Consider the following 25,854-nt stretch of genomic DNA (forward strand, 5'->3'; position numbering starts at 1 on the left):
CCAGCCACTAGTGTTCCCTCCTGCTTCGCCCGCTTGAACAAGGAACTAAAACATAGGCAACGCTACGCTGTTGCAACCCTTCATCTGACCTAGCACCCCCCCCCCCACACCTCCCTCCACACCTAGCCAAGCGCATAATGGCCTTCCCCCTCCCTCCCCCTCTATAACACAGAAATTAAAACTTAAATATTTCAGTAGTTCATCCATGGTAATAATAAAGTTACGGGCAAAATTGATGGAATTGACTCGTGCTTTTTTCGTTTTGGCAGCCATATTGTATGATTACATAATAGGTACAGTCAGGAAACTCATACATAATTAGATATTCGTATAATTTATCTTGTACAATTTCTGCCTCCTAGGTTTAATTGTTGCAAAGTTTTAACAGCAAAATGCATTAGATTAACAAGCTTTATGTATTTTTGCACTTTCATAACATATAATCTCATGGAATTATAACTACAAAAGGCACCGGGAGGCATATTAACAAATATTGCTGGAGAGCTTGAAGCCTGTACCTGTATTAGTTTCTGAGTCTTTCCTGGAAACGAAAAATTATTATTTTTTTGTTTTTATTTTTCATTATTAAAAAAAAAAAAAAACTGCGTAAGACACAGCATTCTACCCATCAAAAGGCACCAGTTCACTACGAGACACATAACTGTGTGAAATTTCATGACTCTATAGTGAATACTTTCTGAGTTCTGGCCTGGAAACGAAATCTTTACGCCCGGCCAGCTGCCCTGCCGCCCAGCTCTACGGACGGACACATATCGATACCAGGGATAACAACACCCTCCTCTGACTTTCTCCTGTGGAGGGTAAAAATAAGTCACCGGATTGAAGGAGTGAAGAAAGTTGACTGTTTTGTTGACTCGACGCAGATACACGATCAGGGAACGCGGCTGTTAACGAAACATGCATTTTTTATAAGACCGGATTTCTATTACTCTCTCTCTCTCTCTCTCTCTCTCTCTCTCCTTTGTTTGGAATGGTGAAACAAGGCAATTTTTCTCAGTCTGTCGTGTCCTTCTCCATAAAAAAAGAATATGTGAAGCCTGTCGCGCTTTTTCTTTTCTCTCTGTCTCCCCCTTTTCTCTTTCGTTTTTCTTTCTTTTCTTGAGGAGGAGGGACAGCATTTTACAGATTGTCATGTCGTTCTTAGGGAAAAAGAAGAGAAAAAGCAAAATCTGACATATGTTGAGGTTTTTTCTTTTCTCATAAGGAAGAAAAAGGGCAGTTTTCTTTTTAATGGATTGTCGTGTTTGTCTCACCATGGAAAAAAGGAGAGGAAAAATAAGATTGAGGAGGATGAAGATGTGAAGGAAATTGTTGAAGAATATATTGAAGGAAAAGTAAGAGAAGCGGAAGACGAATATGCAGATGAGAGAGAGAGAGAGAGAGAGAGAGAGAGAGAGAGAGAGAGAGAGAGAGAGAGAGAGAGAGAGAGAGAGGACCCGAGAATGGGAGCCTGATTGACTGTAACTCTGAGTGTGACTGTGAGAGGGGTGTTAGTGGGTGAGGGTGAGTGAGTGTGGGGTGAGAGTGAGGATGAGGATGAGAGTGAGGGTGAGGGAGTATATAGAACCAACACAACAATGGCACTGACCCCTAATGACCGTGGATGCCTGTACGTGGCCAAGCTGGTTCCTCACGCTGCAGGTGTATTTGCCGAAGTCTGCCCCGTCCAGATTCCTTAGCTGCAGCGTTGTGTTGTGCCTGCCAAAACAGATGGTGTAGTGGGTGTAGAGGAGAGGCTGTCTGTAGTCCTAAACATTACAGAAAAATAGACATTGGATGGAGTGTGTGTAGCCCCAAACGTTACAGAAATATCAACATTGGATGGAGTGTGTATAGTCTCAAACGTTACGGAAATATAAACATTGGATGGGGTGTGTGTAGTCCCAAACGTTACAGAAATATAAACATTGGATGGGGTGTGTGTAGTCCCAAACGTTACGGAAATATAAACATTGGATGGGGTGTGTGTAGCCCCAAACGTTACAGAAATATAAACATTGGATGGGCTGTATAAATTCCTTTACGTTACAGAATCAAAGACCTTAACGACCGTATTATTCCCTGACAGAGAGTGCAGTGGGTTGGGCTCTCTTGTGCTCAGAAACGTTAGTCCAATGAAGAACACTGAATAGGCTCTTTATAGTCCTAAGAGTAAGAGCATTTTAGAACCCGAGTTGTTTTCTGTGAGGTTAAATTGGACTGCTCCGTACTTATGAATCATCAGTCAATCAATCAGTCAGTCAGTCATTCAGTCAGTTATCATCGTCGTCGTCGTCGTCGTCGTCGTCGTTATTCATTATCGCTATTATTCGTCACCACTCATCGTTATTCTGTCATCTCAGTTCATCGATCTTCGGTCATCATTATTCATCAACATCCATTCATAGCCAGTTATTCGTCATCAGTCATTCATAATCAGTCATCGGCATGGATCATTACCACATCCTCTACCCTGCTTCTCCCTAACAAGGAAGTGGGTGGCATCCAGAAACAGGAAAGGGGAGACACAAACATGGCCCTCTGATCAGCCTTTAGTGAATTGGCCCACGTATTCACACTTGATTCAGTCCTTTGAAAATTCTTGGCCTCACTACACATGGAAATAAAATCCATACTCATTTTTCTTTTAAGATGTACTTTACAAACACTTGTAGGGGAGAATCATTCCGTTCACTGCCAAGTTGAAATAGTTGCAGCCCTTGTCATATGCATCTCTGTCCATATCTCATACATGCATTTCGATCCTTTGTCAATTCCTCTGCTTTCTCTGTTTCCGTACATTGCATTCTCACATTCGTTTACCCTGTCCAGCTATTATTTTTTGGACTTCCACGTCTCCTCCTCCAGCCAAAGCAAGTCAGTTATGCCCTTTTCATCACTCTCGTCACATTAGTTTAGTGCTTATTGACCTAACTTGGGCATTATTTTGGTTCAGAAGTTAAAGAAGAAAAAGAAAGAGCTCCAACCAACTTAAGCCAACCTTGCCTGACAATGGAAGCAGTTTCCCTTAGGCCCAACTCGGGTTTATTTCAGACCTGACCACAGCTCACTTGTCACCATGTTCAAAATTCATGCCTGACTGCCACGCACATACTAAACTAAGCCATGTTTCGTTTAAAAAAAGCAAAATCGTCACTTAACGCCTAGAACCTATTACGCTTATTTTACACATACGTATTTGAGCATTGATACTCTAGCTCATGCATAATTTACAGGAGAAACGCCAAAGAAGAAAACTTGTATGTCATGAGGTACAGCTATAGAAAAGAACAAAACTGACGAAATTATTCTTTGCAAATTGTAAAATAATAGCTATATGTTATGACGGTGTCTTATAATCTCACAGTTCGGTGATGAGTCCCAGTTACCGTATGTGGCGCCTCACGTATAATCAGCGTAGGAAGCGCGTCTTCGGGCTAAAGGGGTTAAACTGCATACGAAAGGAAGTAGAGGACAAATATATATATCCAGCTGTTCAATAAGAAAAGCAGTATAATAATAAGCAATAATCATGGCCTTACGTGTATGGTGGAAAACCTTCCTGCTTCGTGACAGTGAAGTGATGGTGAGAGAACATCCGAGAACCCACTGAGTTATCCAGTCGCCAGGCCACAGACGGAGGAGGGTGAGCCGCGTACAGGCAGCTCAGGCTTACCGTGGCCCCCTGCAGCGACCACACCACTGCCTTGGGGCCCTTCAGCTCCGGGGGGAAGGTGAGGAGGAGTGTGATGGTCTTGCTAACGGAGGGCGGGTGTCCGTTGCTGGCCACACACCGGTACCGCCCACCTCTGTCTGGACGCACCTCACCCAGTCGGAGTTCAGCGCCCACCACCTCCATCACTGTGACGGACCGACCCAATATGTATCATTCTTTGCCACACAGAAAGGAATGCTGCTGCAGGTTAGAGATAATGGCCAAATAAAAATAACAAAGGAAGGATTGTAGCATCATTATTGTTATCACCATCCTCATGTGGGGTGAATGTGTTCAGAAATGAAGAAATAATTAATTTACGACAGCTATTAACACCCGCATACTAAAACTGAGCTTAGCCTGATAACAGGATAAGGACGATGATGAAAATATATAGATATCCATACAATTAACTGCCTCAGTATGAGGGTATAATTCATCCATAAAAAAAAAACTAACTTATTTATCGAGCAGCAAGATACTCAGTTACTCTGTTCCTGCATATAATTTATAGTTCCGGACATAATAAATACAGATATATATATATATATATATATATATATATATATATATAGAGAGAGAGAGAGAGAGAGAGAGAGAGAGAGAGAGGGGCAGTACGCTCCAGTTGAGTGCTGCACCATTAATTTTACGCGTGTTTTACCCACAATTTCCGTCCGAAATCGAACGCTGCGCCACTCTCTTTGGGAATTTCAGTATTGCAGGGGAGTGGGGGAGAAAGGCCATTGCCGCAGCATCCATCCATCCATCCTTCTGTCCATGCCTCCATCCATCTGTCCGTCACCAACAGCTATCCAGTATCATCATCCATCCATCCATCCATCCATCCATCGTCATCCGTCACCCATCCATCCATCGTTATTCATCCATCAACATTTATGCTCATCCATCATCCATCACAATTCATCCATCATCATTATCATCATCAGTCATCATCATCATCACCATCATCATCCCAACAAAATAACTGGGTAGGTATAGCACTTCTCTAATAGCAAAGAAGTCAAAAAACAAAATATACGGTAAAATGTGTTGTATAACGAATGCAAAACTAATCGGGGAAGCAGTCACTTGATAACGCACTCTAAGAATACAAACTTAGTCGGGGAAAACACAAACACTAAATAACACACTCTTACAACATAGATAAGATAAAACTAATCGAGAAACACACAAAACAACGCACTCATAACAACAAAGCAGATATGAGTACAGACACAAACAGGAGAAACACAGACACTAGGTAACGCACTCTTATAATATATATATAAGAGCTCCATGAAGTCTGTTAAGTATCTAGGAAGCCGGTGGTCCGTTGGTTAGCACATACAGCTCGCAGTTGGAAGAACCCGAGATCAATTTTTTTTTTTTCCACCGAGCGACATAACAACAGTGGGGAGGATGTAGAACCTTTCAGTCGGATGGTGTATTTTTTATTTTATTCCTGCTAGCTCCAGACGATGTTACTCACCTCAGCATAGATATTTGGAGCAGCAGGGGTTAGATGAGCCTTCATTAATTCCGTCACTACAGTTTATTATCACCAGATGGAACTGAGTCCTACCACAAATTAAAATATTCAGTCGTAGTTACATGAAATCAAATGAGCCTTAGTTATGAGGTAGGAATGAGTCTCCTTGGTTACCAGTCAAAGCCACCTTCCATTCTGACAACACTTGACCATCAACTGAGCTGAAAGGAGGTTAGGATTTTTGTCAAGTTAAAACAAACACACTATAGTACGCTCTTCAGAGCTGAATAATATTGCCTGGTAGTAGCTGGAATGAAATATAAATGACGTTCTCTGACTTCCGTGGTTAGTGGTGATGATGATGATGATGATGATGATGATGATGATGATGATGATTTGGAACCTTACCTTATGTGGCACCTGGTGGTCGAGAGTTTAGAATGCCCCAGTTGAGGGATGGTCTTGCGTGAATTTGATCCCCAAAAGGTGAATGGAGTTTTTTGATCTTGCAATGCCACGAGGGGGAGTAGGGTGTTCGTCTATCCCAAACCCCTCCAGTCAGTAATTTATTCTCCAGACTGTTTTATTTAGCTTAGTCCCTTAAATCCGATGACGTATTTAGTATTTTATTCTTGCTTCCCTTATACTGTAGGATTCATTCAGCTAAGGGGGAGAAATCAGGTAGTGAAGGGATTTATGGAAACTTTCTAATCCCGTAACTACAAAGGGTCTCTGGAATACTTGACAAAATCGTGTAGTGGTATCAAGAATTTAGTAAATGTCGCCACCGTATTGAAGGGGTTAAGAGAACAGTAGTTGTTATTGCAACCACAGGCTCATCTCGTTGTGAACCCAGGAGAGCGCAGGAAATCGGGGACCTCGAATGGTCTTTCCCAGAGGTCTTTTGTTTAGGTCATGTTGAAGGCCAGTCTGTGTAGTGGTAATGTGGTGCGTGTGATAAGTGTGATGTGGTGTGGGATGCTGCATTGCAATGTGGTCAAAGTGGACTGTTTGTGAGCAGGGTTGCCGTTTCGTGGAAATCGTCTGCTAATGTAGAAAAGTAAATGAGCGACGGATCTAGACGTGGATGAGGCGGAAGTATTTCATCACCAGTGTGGAAAATTTCCACGCTACCCTATTATGCCTTTTCTGAGCTTAAAGATTATAACATAATTAGGATGCATTAATATGTATTGTTATTTAGATCCCTCATAGTTAAACCTGTGAAAATTTGGCATTTGTTTATAATATCGACTCATTTAAAACAAGGAAGAATACGTCATGGAACACTCAATCTGCATGCGGTCAGCAGTATTGTTACTAAACAGATTATAACCTTGCATATCATTTACAAGATAAATGCCAGCCATTAGCAGTTATAGTTACTTTAAAGTGTTTCAATTTGCAGAAGCATTTCTTTCTGTAAGTCGTGTGCAGCTGAACTGCGAACGAGTCTGGCATGGTAAGATGGTCACCGGTGACTTCACGGATTCACTGACCCAAAATAGTAATGTCATTACAAGATTAGCCTATATGCATACTGGCTGTGGAGAAACCGATGTAGTTTGTATCTGGCTGGTTACCTGCATATATTTTTCTATCGTGTAGGGATAAGCAAATGAATGTAATTGCTATATGGTCAATTACCTTTTTCTATTATCTGTTGGATGTGGATAAAATGATTTCTCTCGTAGTTGGTTGCTTTATTCTGGTATTGAAATCAATTACCCTCTGCGCACTTCAGTCAGGATATGTTTAAATTTATTATTCATACCTAGTCATGCAATAGCTACTCATATGTATCATGTTCGTTGTACCAGCGTCACGTTTTTTGTCATACTGGCCACTAAACGAGAACGTGTGGAAAAATGACGTCAGAGCAAGTGTGGATTTACGGCAGCGTTGTTTGTGAGTTGCACTTTGTGTTGGCATTGTAGGAGGGAAGGGTGGTGGCTACATCGCAGTCAGGCCAGGTGTACTCGTGCCTTTCTGGGTTGGGAAGTGTCCGAAGGGTGTATGTCTGGTGGTGGTTTGATTTCCGTGGCATTGTCGATTGGTACGTGTTCTGTTTGTTATGTAGTGTAGTATAAGGGTTGATGAAGGCTGTATGTAACCTCTCCGATTCAGAATAAAAATCTAAGCTGAATAAAATCGTCTGGAGGTAACAAGAATAAAAAAAGAAAAAAATAGACGTCACCATTTTCCAGCGGTTCAGTGCATTGACCCCTTAGAGCATAGCCTCGGATCCCTGCACCTCGACGGGGATAAATTGTGGTTGGTTATTAATTTTGAGGGTGGTGGTGAGTGTGATGTGGTGGTGATCTTATCTGTGTGATGTTGAGTGTGGGATAATGATGACGATAATAGTGGTGACAATAATGATGGTGATGACAATGGTGGTGACAGTAATGATGGTGATGATAATGGTGGTGACAGTAATGATGGTAATTATGGTGGTGACAGTGATGATCGTGGCGATGTCGATGATGATAATGGCGATGGCGATGATGATGATGATGATGATATTATTAGTGACGATAATAATGATAATAATAAGGTGGTTACTCTGAAAGGATGATGATGATGATGATAGTTTGCATCCATCCATTTGCATGTGATGGTGAATGCGTTGTGGTGCTGATCCTTCCCATAGAGGAAGGGTATAGTGGAAATGATGATGGGTGTGGGATGATGAGAGGGCTGTTGATAATTTATTGCATGTACCCTACCTAAGAGTGATGCGGCTTGTGTGATGAGGCGGTGGTGCCCCCTGGTCCGTGCGATGATGATAGTGGAAATGATGGTGATGAAAGTGATGGTAATGGTAAATGAGAATGATGACGATGATGGCGGTGATGATAACGTAATGATGGTGGAGATAGTGACGACGATAATTTGCATCCGTAACTTTGAATGTGGTATTGTGGTGAGTGTGGTTCCTTTTGTGAGTGATGGTGGGTGTGGGATGATGATGATGATTTACAACCGTACCTTTGAGAGTGATAGTGTGACGATGATGACAATGGTGATGACGGTAATTTACGTTCATACCTCTGAGTGCTGGCGTGAGTGTGATGGGTCTGTGGTCGTCCCTGGTCCAAGTGATGGTGGGTTTGGGGACGCCTCTGGCAATGCACCTGAGCGTCACACGGGCCCCGCTGCTCGCCCTCACCTCCTCATCACCACCCTCAAGCACGGGCGGCTCTGCGGTGTACAGGGGGAATGTAATGAGCGAGTGTACAGGGGACAGGAGGATTGAACAGTTTAAAATATTGTTAATCTTCCTTTGCATAATATTACGTTATTTATGTGCAACTGCTGGAGTGTACACAGTCAGGATGAATGTATAGGGGCAGGGGTGTGTGTTCATGGTCAGCCTCTGTATAGGAAAGTCAGCGTATAGTTGCTAACCATATTATAGATCTGTTTATCAGTCGAATAATTATACATCTCTCACACAGTATTTTGAAAAGTTTGTTATTCAGCACGACAACCACATCACAGGACTTCACAAGTTTTTGTTCACAGTCTTGCTATTCATCGTAAGGAGGTGGATCGATATTAATGTCCGAAACTGCACCACTCCATTTGTCCTCTTCCTGTCACAATCTGGGGGAGGATTCACAAACTAGCAGTAATTATCCAGTCGTTTATGAGGACCAGGCATGACCCAGGGAGCAGCCGGGAACCCTTCTTGGTCTTGGATAAAGGGCCGTATTCAAGGCGGCATAGGAGGCTTCGTAGCACCGCTTCCTTAGTGATTTATTTCGTATATTGCAGCTTGATGTACGACCAAACATATAGCTGCTTATTTGGTGGTGCATTTTGTGTGTGTGTGTGTGTGTGTGTGTGTGTGTGTGTGTGTGTGTGTGTGTGTGTGTGTGTGTGTGTGTGTGTGCGTGCGTGCGCGCGCTTGACACTATAGGCATAGACTTGACAACCTGTTCCAGAGGCATAGCAGTCTTCCTAGGTGCCATTCAATTTCACATGTCTTCATTGTGAAGTTAATATCCATATCTGTATTAGAGTAAAACGAGTATAGTTGCAGTGAATGAACAATAATATGATGGCACTGGATAGAACTCGCATCTTTTCAGACATCAGACGACTTTATTAACAGTTTGACCACCACCCCACCATAATCCACCAGTAAATAGATTGAAAACAGAGGTGCAGACAGAAACTGGTAACTTATGAATTTTTGTCTGTTTCCGATATATATTCTTTTTCCATGTTGCTTTTTGCGTATTCCTGATTCATAATTCCACATCCAGTTTTGTTATTGCCTATTTATTTATTTATTTATTTTATTTTTTTGAGGGTGCATTTCCTATGTACAGCTGTATTTGCCTTTCGTTTTGCTGTTTTGTAGTTTTTTTTCTTGCTTTCTGGTTCCGGGTTCGTTTTCCCGTTTAGTGTTTTCGTCTTTCTTTCTTTCCTTCTTTTCTTTCTTTCTTTAATTCCTCTTTCGTTGTTCTTTATTCGACCTCATCGTCCTGATTTTTCTGCTTATTTCTTTTCGTTTTTCGTTATTGACATCATTTCTAGTCATTTGCTTTCCCTTTCAGTATTTAACCTTTTCTTCATGGTTCCGTCTCGGTAAATGAATATTAAATGGAATAAATTCGTTAACTGTTGTTCTGGAAATGAATAAATAAACCACCTAATTCCGAAGGCAAGGAGCAGCAGGTGCCAATCGCTTCACCGTAGTATTCTTGAACCACAGATGTAAAACTATACTCCTTTTATTCTAACTTGTCCCAAAATTACCATACATTTGTCTAGAACACAGAGTTGTAAAATGAGGTTAGCATTAGGTATGATGTTACTGACGGAGAAGTGCTACGAAAAGGATGTAGAGCCGTAGTAATGTTACTTTGTGACACTGAACTACGTGATTCAAGTTGCAAAAGGACAAAAATCTGGGCCAACCTGAGGTGAAAGAACTATAGTGTGAATAGACTGTTGCTGTAATATAACTCTGTACGCTGTCTCAGTTCTATATTTTCTTGCTTTGAGACACAGAAGAAGCGTACCTGTCACAATGTAGATTTATGAAACTTGAGTCGGGCTTGTCTCATGGCACCCAGTTATGAGAAGTAGCGTCACAGGAGAGTGGGTGAAATATTTTGAGTTATGATACAGCGGGCAGTCTTGACATCCATGGGCGAGATACGTTTGTTTTCATGAGACGTAATATCCATGATCTTTTTATTTAGTTTGTTGATTGTACTGAGCTACTTACTGTTTTGAAATGTGGGAGATGATGGTGATGATGATGATGATGATGATGGTGATGATGACTGTTAACCACTCCATTCATTAGCGGAAAAATAATGATGATGATGATGGTGATTGTGCTACCCTTATTTATTCATGGGAAAAAGGTGTATGTTGATGATGATGACAGTGATGATTATGACAGCTACCAACCAAGGATAGCCAGGTGCCCTGTGGTAGGTTAGGTTAGATGAGGATAGGATGATGATGATGATGATGATGAGGAGGAGGAGGAGGAAGGTGATAGAAGCAAAACGACTAACCAACAATGGCCAGGTATCCGATGGTAGATTGGGTTGGGTTAGGATGGATTAGCTTGTGTTAGGATAAGTTAATTTAGTAAAGAAGGTCGCAGAATCACTAACCTAGGGCAGCTAGTTATCCGGTGCTATGTTCAGTTAAGTTGGTATTTGGTTATGGTGGTGGTGATGATGATGATGATGATGATGATGATGATGATGATGATGATGACAAAGCTTCTGACCAGCAGTAGGGTTATGATGGTGATTAGTGTGATATGACAAATCTGCTAACCAACAACAACCATGAATGTGATGCGAGAAATGGGTGGGGCAGTATTTACATGACACGAGTACCTCCCTCCTTCTATGCTAGGTTAGGTTAGGTTAACTTAAATCAAGTTAGTTGATAAAAGCCCAAGCACAAATCAATAGTAATGAGGTATCCGGTGTTAGAGGTTGGCAGTGCAGTATTAACCTCCCTAAGGCTAGGGTTAGATTAAATCAGGTTAGGTTATGATGAAGACAACCAGAGCACTAATCATCAGTAGTGAGGTATCTGGTGGTAGAATTGGGTGGAACAGTATCAGCCTAACACCAGTTTTCTTCGCTACCCCTTGACTATGTTAAGTCAGATTAGGTAAGCGTAGGTTAGTTTAGGTTAGGTTAAGTTAGGTTAGTAATATGATAAAGACAACCAGAGCACTAACCAACAATAGTGAGATATCTGGTGAGAGAGAGTGGCGATGCAACATTACCTGGGAACCAATAGTCATTCTGGGTATGATAGGTTAAGTTGGGCAAGGTTAAATCATGTTCGGCTAGGTTACTATTATGGTGAAGACAGCCAGAGCACTAACCAACAATAGTGAGGTATCCGGTGGTGGAGGTGGGTGGGGCTGTATTAACCTGGCACCAGTATCCTCCCTGGTCGGTGGCGGTGATGTGCGTGATGGTGAGCACCCAGGTGGAGCGCTGTTCCCTCTGTACACTGATGCGGTGGTTGTTGGTGATCACGTCCAGACCCACCGTCAGTACAGCGCCAGTGCCTTTGTAACCCCACGCGACCTGCAGGATAGCCAGGTAGATAGACTGAATAATTGATAGAAAGATAGATAGATAGATAGGTAGGTAGGTAGGTAGACATACATATATACAGATTGGTAAACGGATAGATACTCGAGGATAGGAAGATAGATATGTAGAGAGATATGTTACATGTCTTATAGCTACATACACGGAAAAGACAAAGCTTACAGCCTCTAGTAGGTGGCCCATACTTACTTTCTTCAACAGATGGTTTAAGGATAGGATAACAATGGAAAATGCTATCTGCCCCGCCCTCCAGACTTTCTGGCTAATACTCCTAACACGACTACTGTGTCTGGAGGGTACTATACAGTAACAGTAGGAAGTAGTGAAACAATAAGTCCAGTAATATCAATAAATTTTCACGCGTTCTACCTGAAAGAAAGTATCACAGTCTAGTTTGAGAACTGAAACTAAAGACAACTGTACCATGAGAGAATTCTGTTAGTTAACGTAGCAGTTACTTATTGAGTGTCAAAATATAAGGCTTGAAAGCGCAAATTTCATTCATGGCTCAAAAACTTCATCAAGGCCACGGGCATAACCACGTATTAAAGTAGGACAGGATAGGACAAAACAAGTTAGGACAGATAACGATAGGTAAGGACAGGACAGGAGAGGCCAGAACAGGACAAGACAGGAAACGGTAGAGCAAATAGTGATAGGAGCGGCCAGGGCAGGACAAGACAGGACATTGTAAGACAGATAAGGACAAGACGGGACTGGGTATGGCACGGCTTACCTTATAATGTCCCAGGTTCTCGACTACACATGTGAGTTTGGCTGTTCCTCCCAGCCTAGTGGTCACGTTCTGCACAGGCACCTCGAAGTAGGGGGCGTCACCTGGGGGAAAGTGGAGAGTTTTAGTGTGTGTAAGAAAACAAGAAGAGAGGAAAGGCTGAATACCTGCAAAATCTAGTTAATTCAAAGAAAATCACAAGGAAGAAACACACACGTACACACGCAAAATTATATTCATTCATTTAAGGACGGCTGGACTTGTTACATGCGAAAGACTGGAGGCCGCAAGAAGAGGGAGAAACGAACTAAGACTGTTCCAGCGTTGGTCTGTTGTATAGGTAAAGAACTTATCAGGTGTTGTATTGGATCTGGACGGAGAAGAATTAAGAGTTTGTGGATGGACGGGTGCTGCGTGCTCGCCTTTATGGGTTAGGGTATACAGGCAGAGCTTAAAGGAAAAATGTTCATCATGGTAAAAGTGGTAAATTAAGATTATTGCAGTATTTCGACGGAGAGAGAGAGAGAGAGAGAGAGAGAAGCAAAATAAGCACGTGAAGCTCTCACATACCTCCCACCGCTGGATTAACCTATTCTTGACTCTCTCTCTCTCTCTCTCTCTCTCTCTCTCTCTCTCTCTCTCTCTCTCATCGTAATTCCCCTCACACGGACGGCGAGAGGCTGAATGCTACGTCATCAGTAACTCTTTCAGTGGGGTTGGAATTTGCGGAGGATAAAATAGTTCACCCTTGTGGCGATTGCGAGTGCTTGTGCTCTCTCTCTCTCTCTCTCTCTCTCTCCAGTAACCCCTTCCCTATGACGATTCTCTTTTGTTTCCTAACCACACTGTTTTTTCTCCCACTTATTTTTTTCTACCCCGTCAGTGAAAAAGTCTCCAAATAACCCATGTTCTATGATAACTACGTTGAAATGTTTCCTGAATACCCGAAGACAGGTATTATTATTATTATTATTATTATTATTATTATTATTATTATTATTATTATTATCTAATTGTGGACCTATCGTGGTGAGCGTGTTGATTACGATAGTGGAAGAAGGTACTGCCATTGAATACAGCCCTGATAATTTAATCCCTGTTTTACGATAATACTACAAGGATAGTCTACTGTTATACGAGACCCTAATATCGCCAGCCTGATACCATACATCCAATATCCAAACACCGGTATAAGGAAAATTGCCGCTTCTACGATCCTGATATGCCGTAATAAAAAAAAACTGAATATTAAAGAGCATTCTAGAGCTGGAAGTCTCATAATAACCTGCGATGAATTTCCTCTCGTGCAGGGAAACGCAAGAAACATGGAAACTTCCTGAGTCCTTCTTCCCTTGTCTTCCTTACAAAAAACAAACAAACAGACCTTATTTACGACAGGGAGGTGAGTTTGTTTGGGAGTGAACGAATGGTCGATATATTTATTTATTTATTTATTCTTTATTTTTATTTGTAGGTGGAACTAGGGACGTAAAATTTTGTGCATTCGTCTTTTTTTTTCTTTTTTCCATCCTGTAAAAATTAATCTCGGTCAGGACAGGGAATTTATTGAAAGTTTGTGAATCTTCCTCCAATTTATTGTTATGTCGCCGGGAGAAGAGTCATGAACTTTTTTTTTTCTTTTTGGAGAGAGAGAGAGAAAGAAAGAGAGAGAGAGAGAGTTTATGCATTGAGTGGAATTTTCGTTGGCTTAGAATTTCCATCACTTCTTCCTTTGTGAATTATTTTCCACATTGCACTTCAGTATCGCTTTATGTGTTATGTACGAGTATAAAACGTAACAGTATCGACACACGCCTCGTAAACATCGTACAAGAGCTTACGAACGCACAGAATCGGAGTACACAAACGCACTTACGGTAAATTCCCTTTCTGAACTCAGCTTTTGATATGCAGAAGCGACAAGGAGGCTGCAGAATCTTCCTCTTTGCCCTGTTCTAACTGCCTAAATAAATCTTAAGTTACGACACGAGAATGACAGGAGGTTATAAGTGTTTGCTGCCGAAGGAAAGGGAAAGGCGTACAAAATCTTCCTTCTTGTTCTTCCTGTTAAAACATATCTAAGAATCCTGGCCCGGAAATAAGTGATAAGGAAGTGGGATTAGGGAACTTCATATGGCCACGATAATAGGATCCTTGGGAAGCAGAGTTGTCAGTAGCTAGGATATAAGGATAAGTAGCTACGGTATAGAAATAGATAGGATAAGTAACTAGGATATAAGGATAAGTACCTAGAGATTAGGATAAGTAACTAGAATGTATTATTTGCTAGGATAAGTAGGCAGGATGTATAAGTAGCTAGGTGAAGATAAGGATAAGTAGCTAGGGTATATAAGTAACTAGGAGATAAGGATAAGTGCCTAGGATATACAGGTAGCTAGGGTAAGTAGCTAGGATATAAGGATAAGTGGCTTGGATATATAAATAGCTAGGGTATAAGGATAAGTAGCTAAGATATATAAGTATCTAGGATATATCAGTAGCTAGGGTATAAGGATAAGTGGCTAGGATGTATAAGCAGCTAGAATAAGTAGCTAGGATATCAGGTTATTAGGAAATAGTAATAAGTCCTCCCTTCGTATGCTATGTAAAATTTAGAAATGGTAGCAGCCCTCTTTATTTATTTATTTATTTTTTTTAAAGTCTTCAACACTTTCTTTACCTTGACTCCATTTTGTTTCCTGTCGCTGTACGATCTGACTCACTTTATGGGGAACCCTCAGCATAAGGCGTAACGTTTTGAGTTTCCCTCCGTAGACTAGACTTACGATCATTTCCTTGTCGCAACGAAGGTAACTTTTCATATAGGACAAGGGCTGGAGAGTTTAGAGTATTTCCATGTCTCTTGTTTATCATGAAAAATATAACTAAGTAACTGACTGACTGACTGACTAACTAAATAACTGACTGACATACTAACTGAATAACTAACTCAGTAACTAACTAATTAACGAACAACCTAAATCTCGCAATGGTACCTGTGAGAGGGAGGTGAGGGTAAGTTAGTAGGTGAATCTCAGCTCTCGATCTCTGCTAACAATTTGGTCACTATTCAGCACCCCACCTCGCCTTTCATCCCTACTCACTAACAAGGCAGCGCTGATCCTTCCATGCAGGTTGAGAGAGAGAGAGAATTTTGTGTGTGTGTGTGTGTGTGTGTGTGTGTGTGTGTGAGCATTGAGAATATGTCTTTCTGTCTATTCTCTGTGCTTCCTCTTAACCGATTTCCATCATACCTCAGTATCCTTTCTCTTTCTCTTGCTTCCCCCTTTCTGTCTCATTCAGTCTTCCTCCATCTTCTCTCTCTCTCTCTCTCTCTCTCTCTCCCCCTTTTCTTTATCTTTTTCCTTCTCTTTACCTCTGCAACTTTTCCCTTTCTTCTTCCTCCCTCTTACCCCTTTCTTCCTCCTTCCTCCCTCTTACCTCTTCCTTCCTTTTTCCTCCTCTTTTCTTCTCACTTCTTTCTTCCTTACTCCAGCAACCATCTTTCTTCCTGCTGCCGGTTCCTTCCTCCCTTTTTCCTCCCTCCTCCCTCCCTCTGTCGTCCTCTCTCCTACCTCTTTCTCCATCTCTGTTCCTTCATTTTCCTCTCTTCTCTCTCTTCTCCCTCCTCCGTCTCTCCATCACTTTCCTCCTTTCATCCTCTTTCTTTCTCTCCTAAACCTCTTTCGTGTACCCATTAGCCGTCTCTTCCTCAGATCTTGATGTTATTCCTGTCTCCAGTTTTTGTACAGGTGGGTGCAAAGGGATAAAGAGAAAACAAACTGCGTCTTACAGTCTGACCAGCTAATAGATTCTCTTTCTGGATACTGGCTAAGGGTTTCTTTTTGCACTACACACTCTTGTAATGAAGCCGAGGGTGTGTTATAGGGTTTGTTATGGCCCTCACACTTTGATGAAAACTTTACTGTGTCTCCTGTTTTTTCTTCTTCCTTCTTCCAAACACTTTGCAGCTTGGTGTGCTTTCCCCACTTCTTCACCAGTTCCCTTCAAACGTGATACATTGAATAGGGACAAAATAACCTTGTCTTATTTAATGCTAGTAAATCCAAATATATACAGTTTACAGATAGACAGGTATTACCAGATTCGTATATTACTTTTAATGCTACTAATATTCCCATCTCCAAAGTATTGAAATTCTAGGTGTTTCACTTAACAGTGCCCTCAGCTGGACCTGTCATGTCAGATCACTTGCTAAAACCGCCTCAAAGAAACTTGGATTGTTGTACAGAGTCCGTAACATCTTCACTGACGAGTAATTATCTGTCATTAATAAGAGTCATGTGCTCTCACAGCATGAATATTGCACATCCTTGTGGAAGGAATGGATGTGGAGAGGTTGCACTAAAACAACTAGACAAAATTCAGAACAAGACTGTTTGAATTTTTAACAACCCTGCCATTACAAATAAACTACCTCCCATACAAGTAAGAAGGAATGTTGCCTCCCTTGCATTATTTTACAGATACTTGTATGACAAATACTCGGACGAAGTTGCGTCCATTGTGCCACCTCTCCATCCCTTCCCTCGTGCTACACGGGCATCTGGTAGCGCTCTTGACTGGAATGTCACACAGCCATGTTGCAGAACTTCTGCCTATCAGAATTCTTTTATTATCGGAACTGCATCTGTGTGGAACTCGCATTCCCAGAGTTGTTTCCCCCCAAACCTCAACCTGCAGCTGTTCAAGTCCAACAGTTATAGATATTTTATGAATGGAGGACGCAAGTATTTTGGTGTATGGATTATTATTTTTTTAATTCATTTGTTTTCCTTCCTCTGTTCTGTAATTAAAAAAAAAAATGTTCCTTGGACAAATATACTCAGACACCTTCCTGCATGTATGGATTTAGGGTTTAATATATATATATATATATATATATATATATATATATATATATATATATATATATATATATATATATATATATATATAACCGAGTTCATACTATTCTGTTAGGTCACAAGAGGGCCCGGGTCATAAAAAAAAAAGCCAGAGGCGAGATTCTTAGTCAGGATCATGAGGTAGTAATTTCCAAACCACAGATTTTGACCCAAATGAGCCTCCCAAGGATCGTCCTAAGGGTCGCGGCAAAGTCTTGGGAAGAAAATACATTCTTATCAAAAATCATAAAATAACAAAATGTGAAGGAAGAAAAACACTAATTTAATGTTATGGATTTAAGAATAACTGAAGGATCCTCAGGATAGTGAGGCACAGAGGCAGCGTTTTGTAAAACCCTCCTGCATTCTATATTTGGGTCATGGCTCATGAATAAACCCATTTTGACAGGGGCAGGTTCACAGGCTCTTCGTTAACGATATATTGTGCATATTACATCTAAATATTCGCCTGTATGCTAATAATATCTCTTTCAGTATCAGTATAGAGCGGATAAATGTCGTGCAGAAGAATACTGACGAGCTTTAGAGAGAACTGTACGTGGAAGCCTTATTAACCGACGAGAATAGTGGCTCAAGACTCAAGCACTGAATCTCGTTACTCCTCAGTATGACCTGCCTTGTGAGCTGTCCATCAACTTGACAACCGAGTTTGGAAAGCTTACCGACTATTTACTCTCTCTCTCTCTCTCATATATATATATATATATATATATATATATATAATGTGGATTGCATTATGTCTGATTTAAGTTACTAAAAATGGTTTTGTTCATCAATTCAGTAGAGGTAATTACTCGTATATCATTATAATTGGCAATTTAAACAATTTGTGGCAGCAATTTGGCTGAACAGAGTGGGAAAAAAATTGCACTTAGGGTCACAGTTACGAAAGAGAGAGAGAGAGAGAGAGAGAGAGAGAGAGAGATTATTTACTGTAAGTGGATAGAGATTTACGAGTATGAGAGAGCTGGATAGGAGAAAACCATGATGTGGACATTAATATATGAAAGAGTTAAATAATGGAGAGAGAGACATGATTTAGATAGACGAAGACAAATGAGCATCAGATATTAGAAAGATATGATTTAGATGGCCAGGGATGTAGGTGGTAGTTTGATATTAGGCAGACATGACTTGGATGGGAGATGATACATGGGAGTCAGAAATTAGAAAAAAAAATAGATGAAGATATAGAAGGGAGTTAGACATTAGGAAGATATGATGTAGATGCACGAAGGTATGGTAGAGAGTTAGATATTAGAAAGATTAGATTTAGATGGGTAAAGATATATGTATAGTTAGTTAGTTACAAGGAAGACATGACATGGACAAAAATACATGAGTTAAATGTTATAAAAGGGGATAAGAGCATGAGTAACCTTACCCTTGAGGAAACATGTGTAACCTTACACTTGAGGAAACGTGTGTAACCTTACCCTTGAGGAAACATGTGTAACCTTACCCTTGAGGAAACATGTGTGACCTTACCCTTGAGGAAACATGTGTGACCTTACCCTTGAGGAAACATGTGTAACCTTACCCTTGAGGAAACATGTGTAACCTTACCCTTGAGGAAGAGGCTGGTGTCTAGGGTGATGTCCCCCTCCCCTTGGTACCCACGCCTTGCCATCACACCTGCACACAGAGAGAGAGGATTAAGCCATGTTGGGTTAAGCTGGGTTAGATCTGATGAGCACTGATTGGCTTAGTTTGGGTTTAAGTAAGGTTACGGTCTTCAGGTGAGCTTTGATTACTTTTGGCTTAACAAAGAGTGGGTTAGATTAATTTACGCTGAGCTATATTAGATTAGGTTATGTTTGATAAGATTTGGTTAGGTTATTTCAGCTTAAGTAAGGTTGCGTGACGTACTAGGTTACATTACGAGTAGATTAAATTGAGTCAGGTTGGAGGTTTGTTTGGTTAAATAAAATAAAGGTTTCTTCCGCAAGGCCAGGCCAGATCAAGTCTGATAGATAAGATTAGGAAACGCCGTTCATTCAGATTAGGCCAGGCCAGATAAGGTTATAGGCAAGGACAGGGTGTCAACGCTGCCCAGATGAGGCCAGTTGAAGTTAGTATAAATATTTAAGGTTAGGTCATATCAAGTCATGTAAAAGCAATATCGCGTCTTGTTTGACAGAGCCATGAATTGTTATTAAGATTGAAAATTTATAAGCACATAAGCCGTATTCATGTGAGCTTAGAGCCATCTGTGGCACTCTGTCCTGACTGATATATTTTGCCTATTCCGCCGTAATATTCCATCGTGTGTTGGTATGATTTCTGTTTGATACCGAAATAGTGTGCAAACTGTATTTTACGTACAGTCGGAAACAAAAGTCCTGTCGGCTCTTGTGTTTTTCCTCTCCATGGGCTCTGAAAATTAGTCTCTTGAATCCGAAAGAAACAACGTCGATGTCACTGATTTTGTGCTGAATAAGTCAACAATGTCAGTTCCTTCGGTTCAGTTGACTAATATTCAGAGACTATGGAGGAGGAAGCAGAAGAGGCGACAGGATTTTGTTACTGATAGTGCAAAAAAAATACTAATGCTCAACATTTGAAATGAATCTCTTTCTGTCTTTCCATCCCCTGTGACCTCCAGTCTTTTAAACGTAATATATTCAGGCATCTCGAAATTAGCATATGTTGGTTTTGACTCTATTTCCTTCAGTATTGTCTGTAAAGAACCTTTTTGAAGGCTTTGGGATTCGTTCCCTCCCCCCTCCCTCGTTGCATAAAATTAAAGGAAGCGGAGCTGGGCAGGATCCAAACCCCAAGAGAATACCGTCCATTGTTATTCTTCCAAACAAAATTATGCCGGTGAAGTTCCGACACGAACTCACCTAACTTAACCTTACCGTACCTTACCTGACCTAACTTTGCCTTACCATACCTTACCTGACCTAACCTTATCTTACCTTACCTTACCTGACCTAACTTTGCCTTACCATACCTTACCTTACCTGACCTGACCTGACCTTACCTAACCTAACCTAATCTTACCTGACCTAACCTTGCCTTACCTAACCTTACCTGACCTAACCTTGCCTTACCTGACCTGACTTAACCTGACCTGACCTGATCTGACCTAACCTAACCTAACCTAACCTAACCAAACTAAACCTAACCTAACCATCCTAACGTTGCCTAATCCAAACTCAGCCATTCCAAACTCAACCAGACCAACCAGCCAACCAACCAGTCAAACCAAACCAAACCAAACCAGACCATACCTACCATACCAGACCAAATCGAACCAAAGCAAACCATATCAACTCAGCCGAGCCTTACTCAATCCGGTACAACCCAACCCAACCCAGTACAGCCCAACCTCCTTTTCAACGCATCCCGACGAAATATAATTCTTGCCTCAAAAACTCTCCACCCATGACGTCCGGCATGCAGCACCCTCAGCCGTGACCCCCCCTCCCCCCTCTTGGCCCGTCCTGGCGCGATAATTAACGTTGGAGTCAAGCCGCGGGGGCCAGCATACTAATGAGGTCATCCTACATTAAGCAATTTGCCGTTGATGGAGTGTGTGTGATTAAAATGTTTCCCGCGCCACCGCTTTGTTTATTGACAGGCCTCGTGCACATGGCGTAAAATTGACCCCTTCAGTGCGACGGCGTATTACCTTATTCTTTCTACCACCTGACGATAATACTTAACTTGGGGAAGATATCTTGTCCTGGAGAGGTTACTAAAAGCCACACCTGCTCCAGTTCGAAGTCTCTCATAAGCTGAAGAAATCATCTGAAGATCTATCTAGCTATCTATTGCCAGACACCTCAATCCCGTACGGGGTGGCCACAAACAGTCGCCTCCACGTCGCCCTGTCCCCCGCCATTTCACTGCCCTGCTCCCAACTCACACCCCCCTCTCTCATATACCTCTCCATTCCATCCCTCCTTCTCATCCTCGGCCACCCCCTCCCTCTCCCCCCTTCCACCTCACTCACATACACTCTCCTCGTCAGTCTCTCACCCTCCATCCTCTCCACATGGGCAAACCACCTCAGTGTATTCCTCCTAACGAGGGATAAAATGGGTGTAATCAGTTTGAAAAGGCTATTTAAGAGAAAAAATATTTCCCCCTTTAGCCCGAGGACTTTTTTGTTCATTTAATGGTTACTGCCAACGAATGATTATATTACGCAAAGTCATTTGACTCCAGTCCTGAAAGGAGTTGGCGAGGGCTGTATCTAACTCGTCCAGTTCGAAAAGTGTCTCTTAAGCTAATTACGAGGTTAGGTCGTCCACCCTGAAGGCGTAAACGTCGGATTCGGCGCTGCGCGCTAATTAATTAGGTCGAAGAACCCAACCCAATTTCATTCAACAGTGATGTGATCTTCTTGGCATCTACTACCTACCTGAAATTTTCAGAATGATATGTCACCTTGTAGTATGCAAAAAAAAAAAAAAAAAAAAGTGATAAATTTATACCTTCGCTCCAATGTAACAGACATGGAAACATTGACCAGATCATTGTCTGGAACTGCAAAGATAAACCAGTAAAACACATAATCAAATTCAGGAGGTTAAGTGTGTGTGTGTGTGTGTGTGTAGTGACGGGGTTAAAGGGTTAATCGAATCACAATTTCAGAGATTTGTATTATGAAGTAACTGTTAAATTTTGAAACGTTTGGAATACTGCACTAAGTCTTATTTCAGTAACCATATTAGTTTCTCATCAGTCACCCAGTTAATCGCTCTCATAGACGGAACAGCTATAGTACTGTATTCATGTAACGCCAGAGGAGTCCATTTAGCTAAGAATAAGTCATAGGAGCCTGAGTGTTAATACCGTCACAGTTAACTCATGAATGGGACAACTCTAGTATACCATTAGCAGACGAGTGTATTCATATGACGGTGGAGCCTGAGAGTGTTAATCCTTTCTCCATAACTCCCTCATGGTAGGAACAGTTGTAGTATACTGTTCCTAACCACACTAGTTTGTTTAGCTAGGAGTGAGGTATGGGAGCCAGAGTATTAAAGGAAAATCATAGGAAGCCAGCCTGGGATTCGATCGCATTGTATTACAGAGTACGTACCGGCGGTTCTTATATTCATTCTTGTTGTTTTCAGTCTTTTTTTTTCCAGCTTGGTTAAAACATTTCAGACTGAAGGGGTTAGATACAGCCTTCATTAACTCCTTCAGTATTAAGTTCTCCCAAGCTGAGAGAGAGAGAGAGAGAGAGAGAGAGAGAGAGAGACTGTGGTAGTAACTAGCAAAAAATGAGTTACGTCCTCAGGCTAAAGGTGTTGAGTTCAGCCTCATTGAACTTATGGGGAGATTTACCAAAAAAAAATAGAACCAGGATTATGCATGTGAGATTGTTGATATTGTTACCATTAACTTGTGGAATATGTGATAAGTGGAAAATGAAAATATATGATCACACACACACACACACACACACACACACACACACACACACACACACACACACACACACACACACACACACACACACACACACACACACACACACACACACACACACACACACACACACACACACACACACACACACACACACACACACACACACACACACACACACACTTGACAAATGGACATAATATATTTAGGTAGATGCATAAACTGATACGATAGATGACATAATAGACAAATAGATGGATGCAGATAGATAGATAGATAGGCCTAGAGAGACATGGATGTACGAGTATATACAGGTAAACACAGATAGATAGACAAGTAGATAGATGGAATACCTAGAAAATACTTGACTGCTCTTGTGTCCTTCTTTCTGGAATGTGGTGTGGACGTTGGTTTGGTGAGGCACTGAAATACTTGAAGATAGTTAGCCCGTGTGGAGGGAAGGGGGTGTGCCAGACGAAAAGAGATAGACAGACAGGTAGATAGATAGATACAGACATAGATTAACGTTTGGTGGCTCCTGTGTCCCTTCGCCATGGTATGTGATGTGGAGGATAACGCGGTGAGACAGAGAAATACTTTGAGGTGCAGACAGACAGATATTGCCGATAGATAAATAGGTAGATAGATAAAAGTGTGGCTGCTCGAGTCTCCCTTCGTCATGGAATTTGGGGAAGGGTTTGTTATTAATGGTGAGATGCTGAAATACTCTGGGTTAGTTGGGCCGTGTGAAGCAAATGGGATGCACGTGCCTGGGAGAGGGTGTGGGAGCTCGGTAAGTGAAGAGAGGAAAAACACAGAACAGAGCAAGGTAGAAACGTAGCCCAAGAAGAAGACAGGTAGATAAAGAGGGGGGGAAAAGTAGAACAAGATGGGTAGATAAATGGGAAAAGTAGAACAAGATGGGTAGATGGAGGGGAAAAGTAGAACAAGATGGGTAGATAAAGAGGGGGGAAAAGTAGAACAAGATGGGTAGATGGAGGGGAAAAGTAGAACAAGATGGGTAGATGGAGGGGAAAAGTAGAACAAGATGGGTAGATAGAGGGGAAAAGTAGAACAAGATGGGTAGATAAAGAGGGGAAAAGTAGAACAAGATGGGTAGATGAAGAGGGGAAGAAGGTAAAACAAAGGGAAAGTAGCACAGGAGCAAGATAAATGGATAAAGAGAGGGAAAAAGTGGAACAAAAGCAACGTGGAAAAGTAAGACAAGAGCAAATTGAGTGGGTCAAGAGGGAGAGGGAAACGTAAGAACAATAACAAAGTGGAAAAGTAAAACAGATATAAAATACTGGACTAAAAAAAAGGAAAAAAAAAAGGTAGAACAGGAATAAAGTGGGTGGCTGGAAGAAAAAGAAGACAAAAATAGAACAAGATCAGTGTGGAAATATGGGTGAGATTAGAAAGAGACCAGCAGGGAAACTGAGGGGAAATAACCTGGCTTGTTAGGCAGGTAGAATGACGAGATGAGTGGGAGGAGGACAATTTTCCTCAGAGCAATTTCCCTTCTGCGACGTCCTCTGCTGCCATCCTCGTGTCACTCACTCTCCCCCTCCCACACTGTCACCAAGACTATCGCCACTACCACCATTAACTTCACGGCTGTGTTACCATCACCCTTGCCACAAATTCTACCTCAATTGCTACCTCTCTATCCCCCACCACTACCACCCTACTCCTACCACCCTTGCTACCACCGCCGGCATCAATACCAGTACCCTACCACGCCCACCATTATAGCTACCATCACCACTAACATTCACTCCCCCTTCCACCCACCCGCACTGTTATCACTATCACCTCTTATCATCAGCGCCACTGTCATCAACATCATCACTATCACCAACATCACCACTGTCACCATCACCACCACTGTCACCATCACCACTAACACTTTCACTATCACCATCAGTCATCCTCCACCACCACTACCATTATACTACCAGCGCTACTACTACCACTGTAACCATCGCTCACACCCCTGTCATCACCGCCACTCATCCCCCTACCACCACCACCACCACCACCACCACCACCACCACCACCACCACCACCATCACTAGTAACCCCTTGTCCTCCCTTCCACCACCACCAGTCATCCCCAAACCACCACCACTCATCCCCCTACCACCACCACCATCACCATCATCGGTAGTCACTCCTTACCGTCCCTTCCACCACCACCAACACCACTCACTTTCCTCCCCTCTTCCCCTTCACCACCACCAGTTCAACTCCCCCTCCCCCTCTCTTCCAAGCCTTTCCCCGTGCCTCGAGTGTGGTGGAGGGGTTGGTGGAGAACAAATTACCCTCTTGACTCTGCCTTCCGCTGCTCCCAGACTTTATCACACGGAACGACGCACCAAAAGCCACAAATGTGAAAGACTAACTCTTCCCGGGCAGGCCATCAGACCATCTTTACGTAGAACCAAAATAAGAACCTGGATTGTAAATTCGACGGTCGCATGTTGTAATTCGGGGGAAGATTGGAACTGAAGGAAAACTGATTGTCTACCTTAATGACCCCCCGTGTAGCCGATAACCATAAATTTAAGCCTTCATCGTTCTGGGTGTAATTTGAGGGCTTTAGGATAACTCTCTGGACGATAGATTAGGAAACAAACTTACGATCACTTCTCTGTCGTAAGTAAGATTTGTTTTTATAGAAAGGATATGTGAAGACAGTATTCCCGTGTCTCTTTTATCTTCCCGCAAAAACAGATCGTAGTTAGAGGAAATTATCTTAAGTAGCCTCGTGAATCTCAGGTGTGTCTGGAGAACGGGAGAGGATTGGGTGAAACTAAATCAGGTCTTTGATAGGCAACATAACTTTGCGCTTAGTTCTGCATAGTCTTTAATATCATCATCATCATCATTATCAAACAACCCGAGACAGACCACAAGAGGACGAAGACCACGAAGACCTCTTCCATCTTTCTCCACTCTGACCTGTAGGCTGTTAATCTATTCCA

At 41.9% G+C, this 25,854-nt stretch overlaps 1 protein-coding gene across 1 annotated transcript in view; it reads right to left on the bottom strand.

Annotated features, from left to right (window-relative positions):
- LOC145411851 (limbic system-associated membrane protein-like) overlaps positions 1–25,854 on the bottom strand; it is a 167,556-nt gene that overhangs the window by 2,841 nt on the left and 138,861 nt on the right. The window contains exons 5-10 of the mRNA XM_080281808.1: positions 19,046–19,114; positions 12,555–12,655; positions 11,584–11,791; positions 8,256–8,408; positions 3,543–3,861; positions 1,610–1,719 (exon numbers count right to left, since the gene is read on the bottom strand). Of these exons, the coding sequence (XP_080137934.1) occupies positions 1,610–1,719; positions 3,543–3,861; positions 8,256–8,408; positions 11,584–11,791; positions 12,555–12,655; positions 19,046–19,114 (960 nt within the window). The remainder of the gene's footprint in view (positions 1–1,609; positions 1,720–3,542; positions 3,862–8,255; positions 8,409–11,583; positions 11,792–12,554; positions 12,656–19,045; positions 19,115–25,854) is intronic.

The sequence above is a fragment of the Coenobita brevimanus genome, chromosome 91 (assembly GCF_032717465.1).
Source record: "Coenobita brevimanus isolate Jiangsu-jjx chromosome 91, ASM3271746v2, whole genome shotgun sequence".
In the NCBI taxonomy this organism is placed as follows: domain Eukaryota; kingdom Metazoa; phylum Arthropoda; class Malacostraca; order Decapoda; family Coenobitidae; genus Coenobita; species Coenobita brevimanus.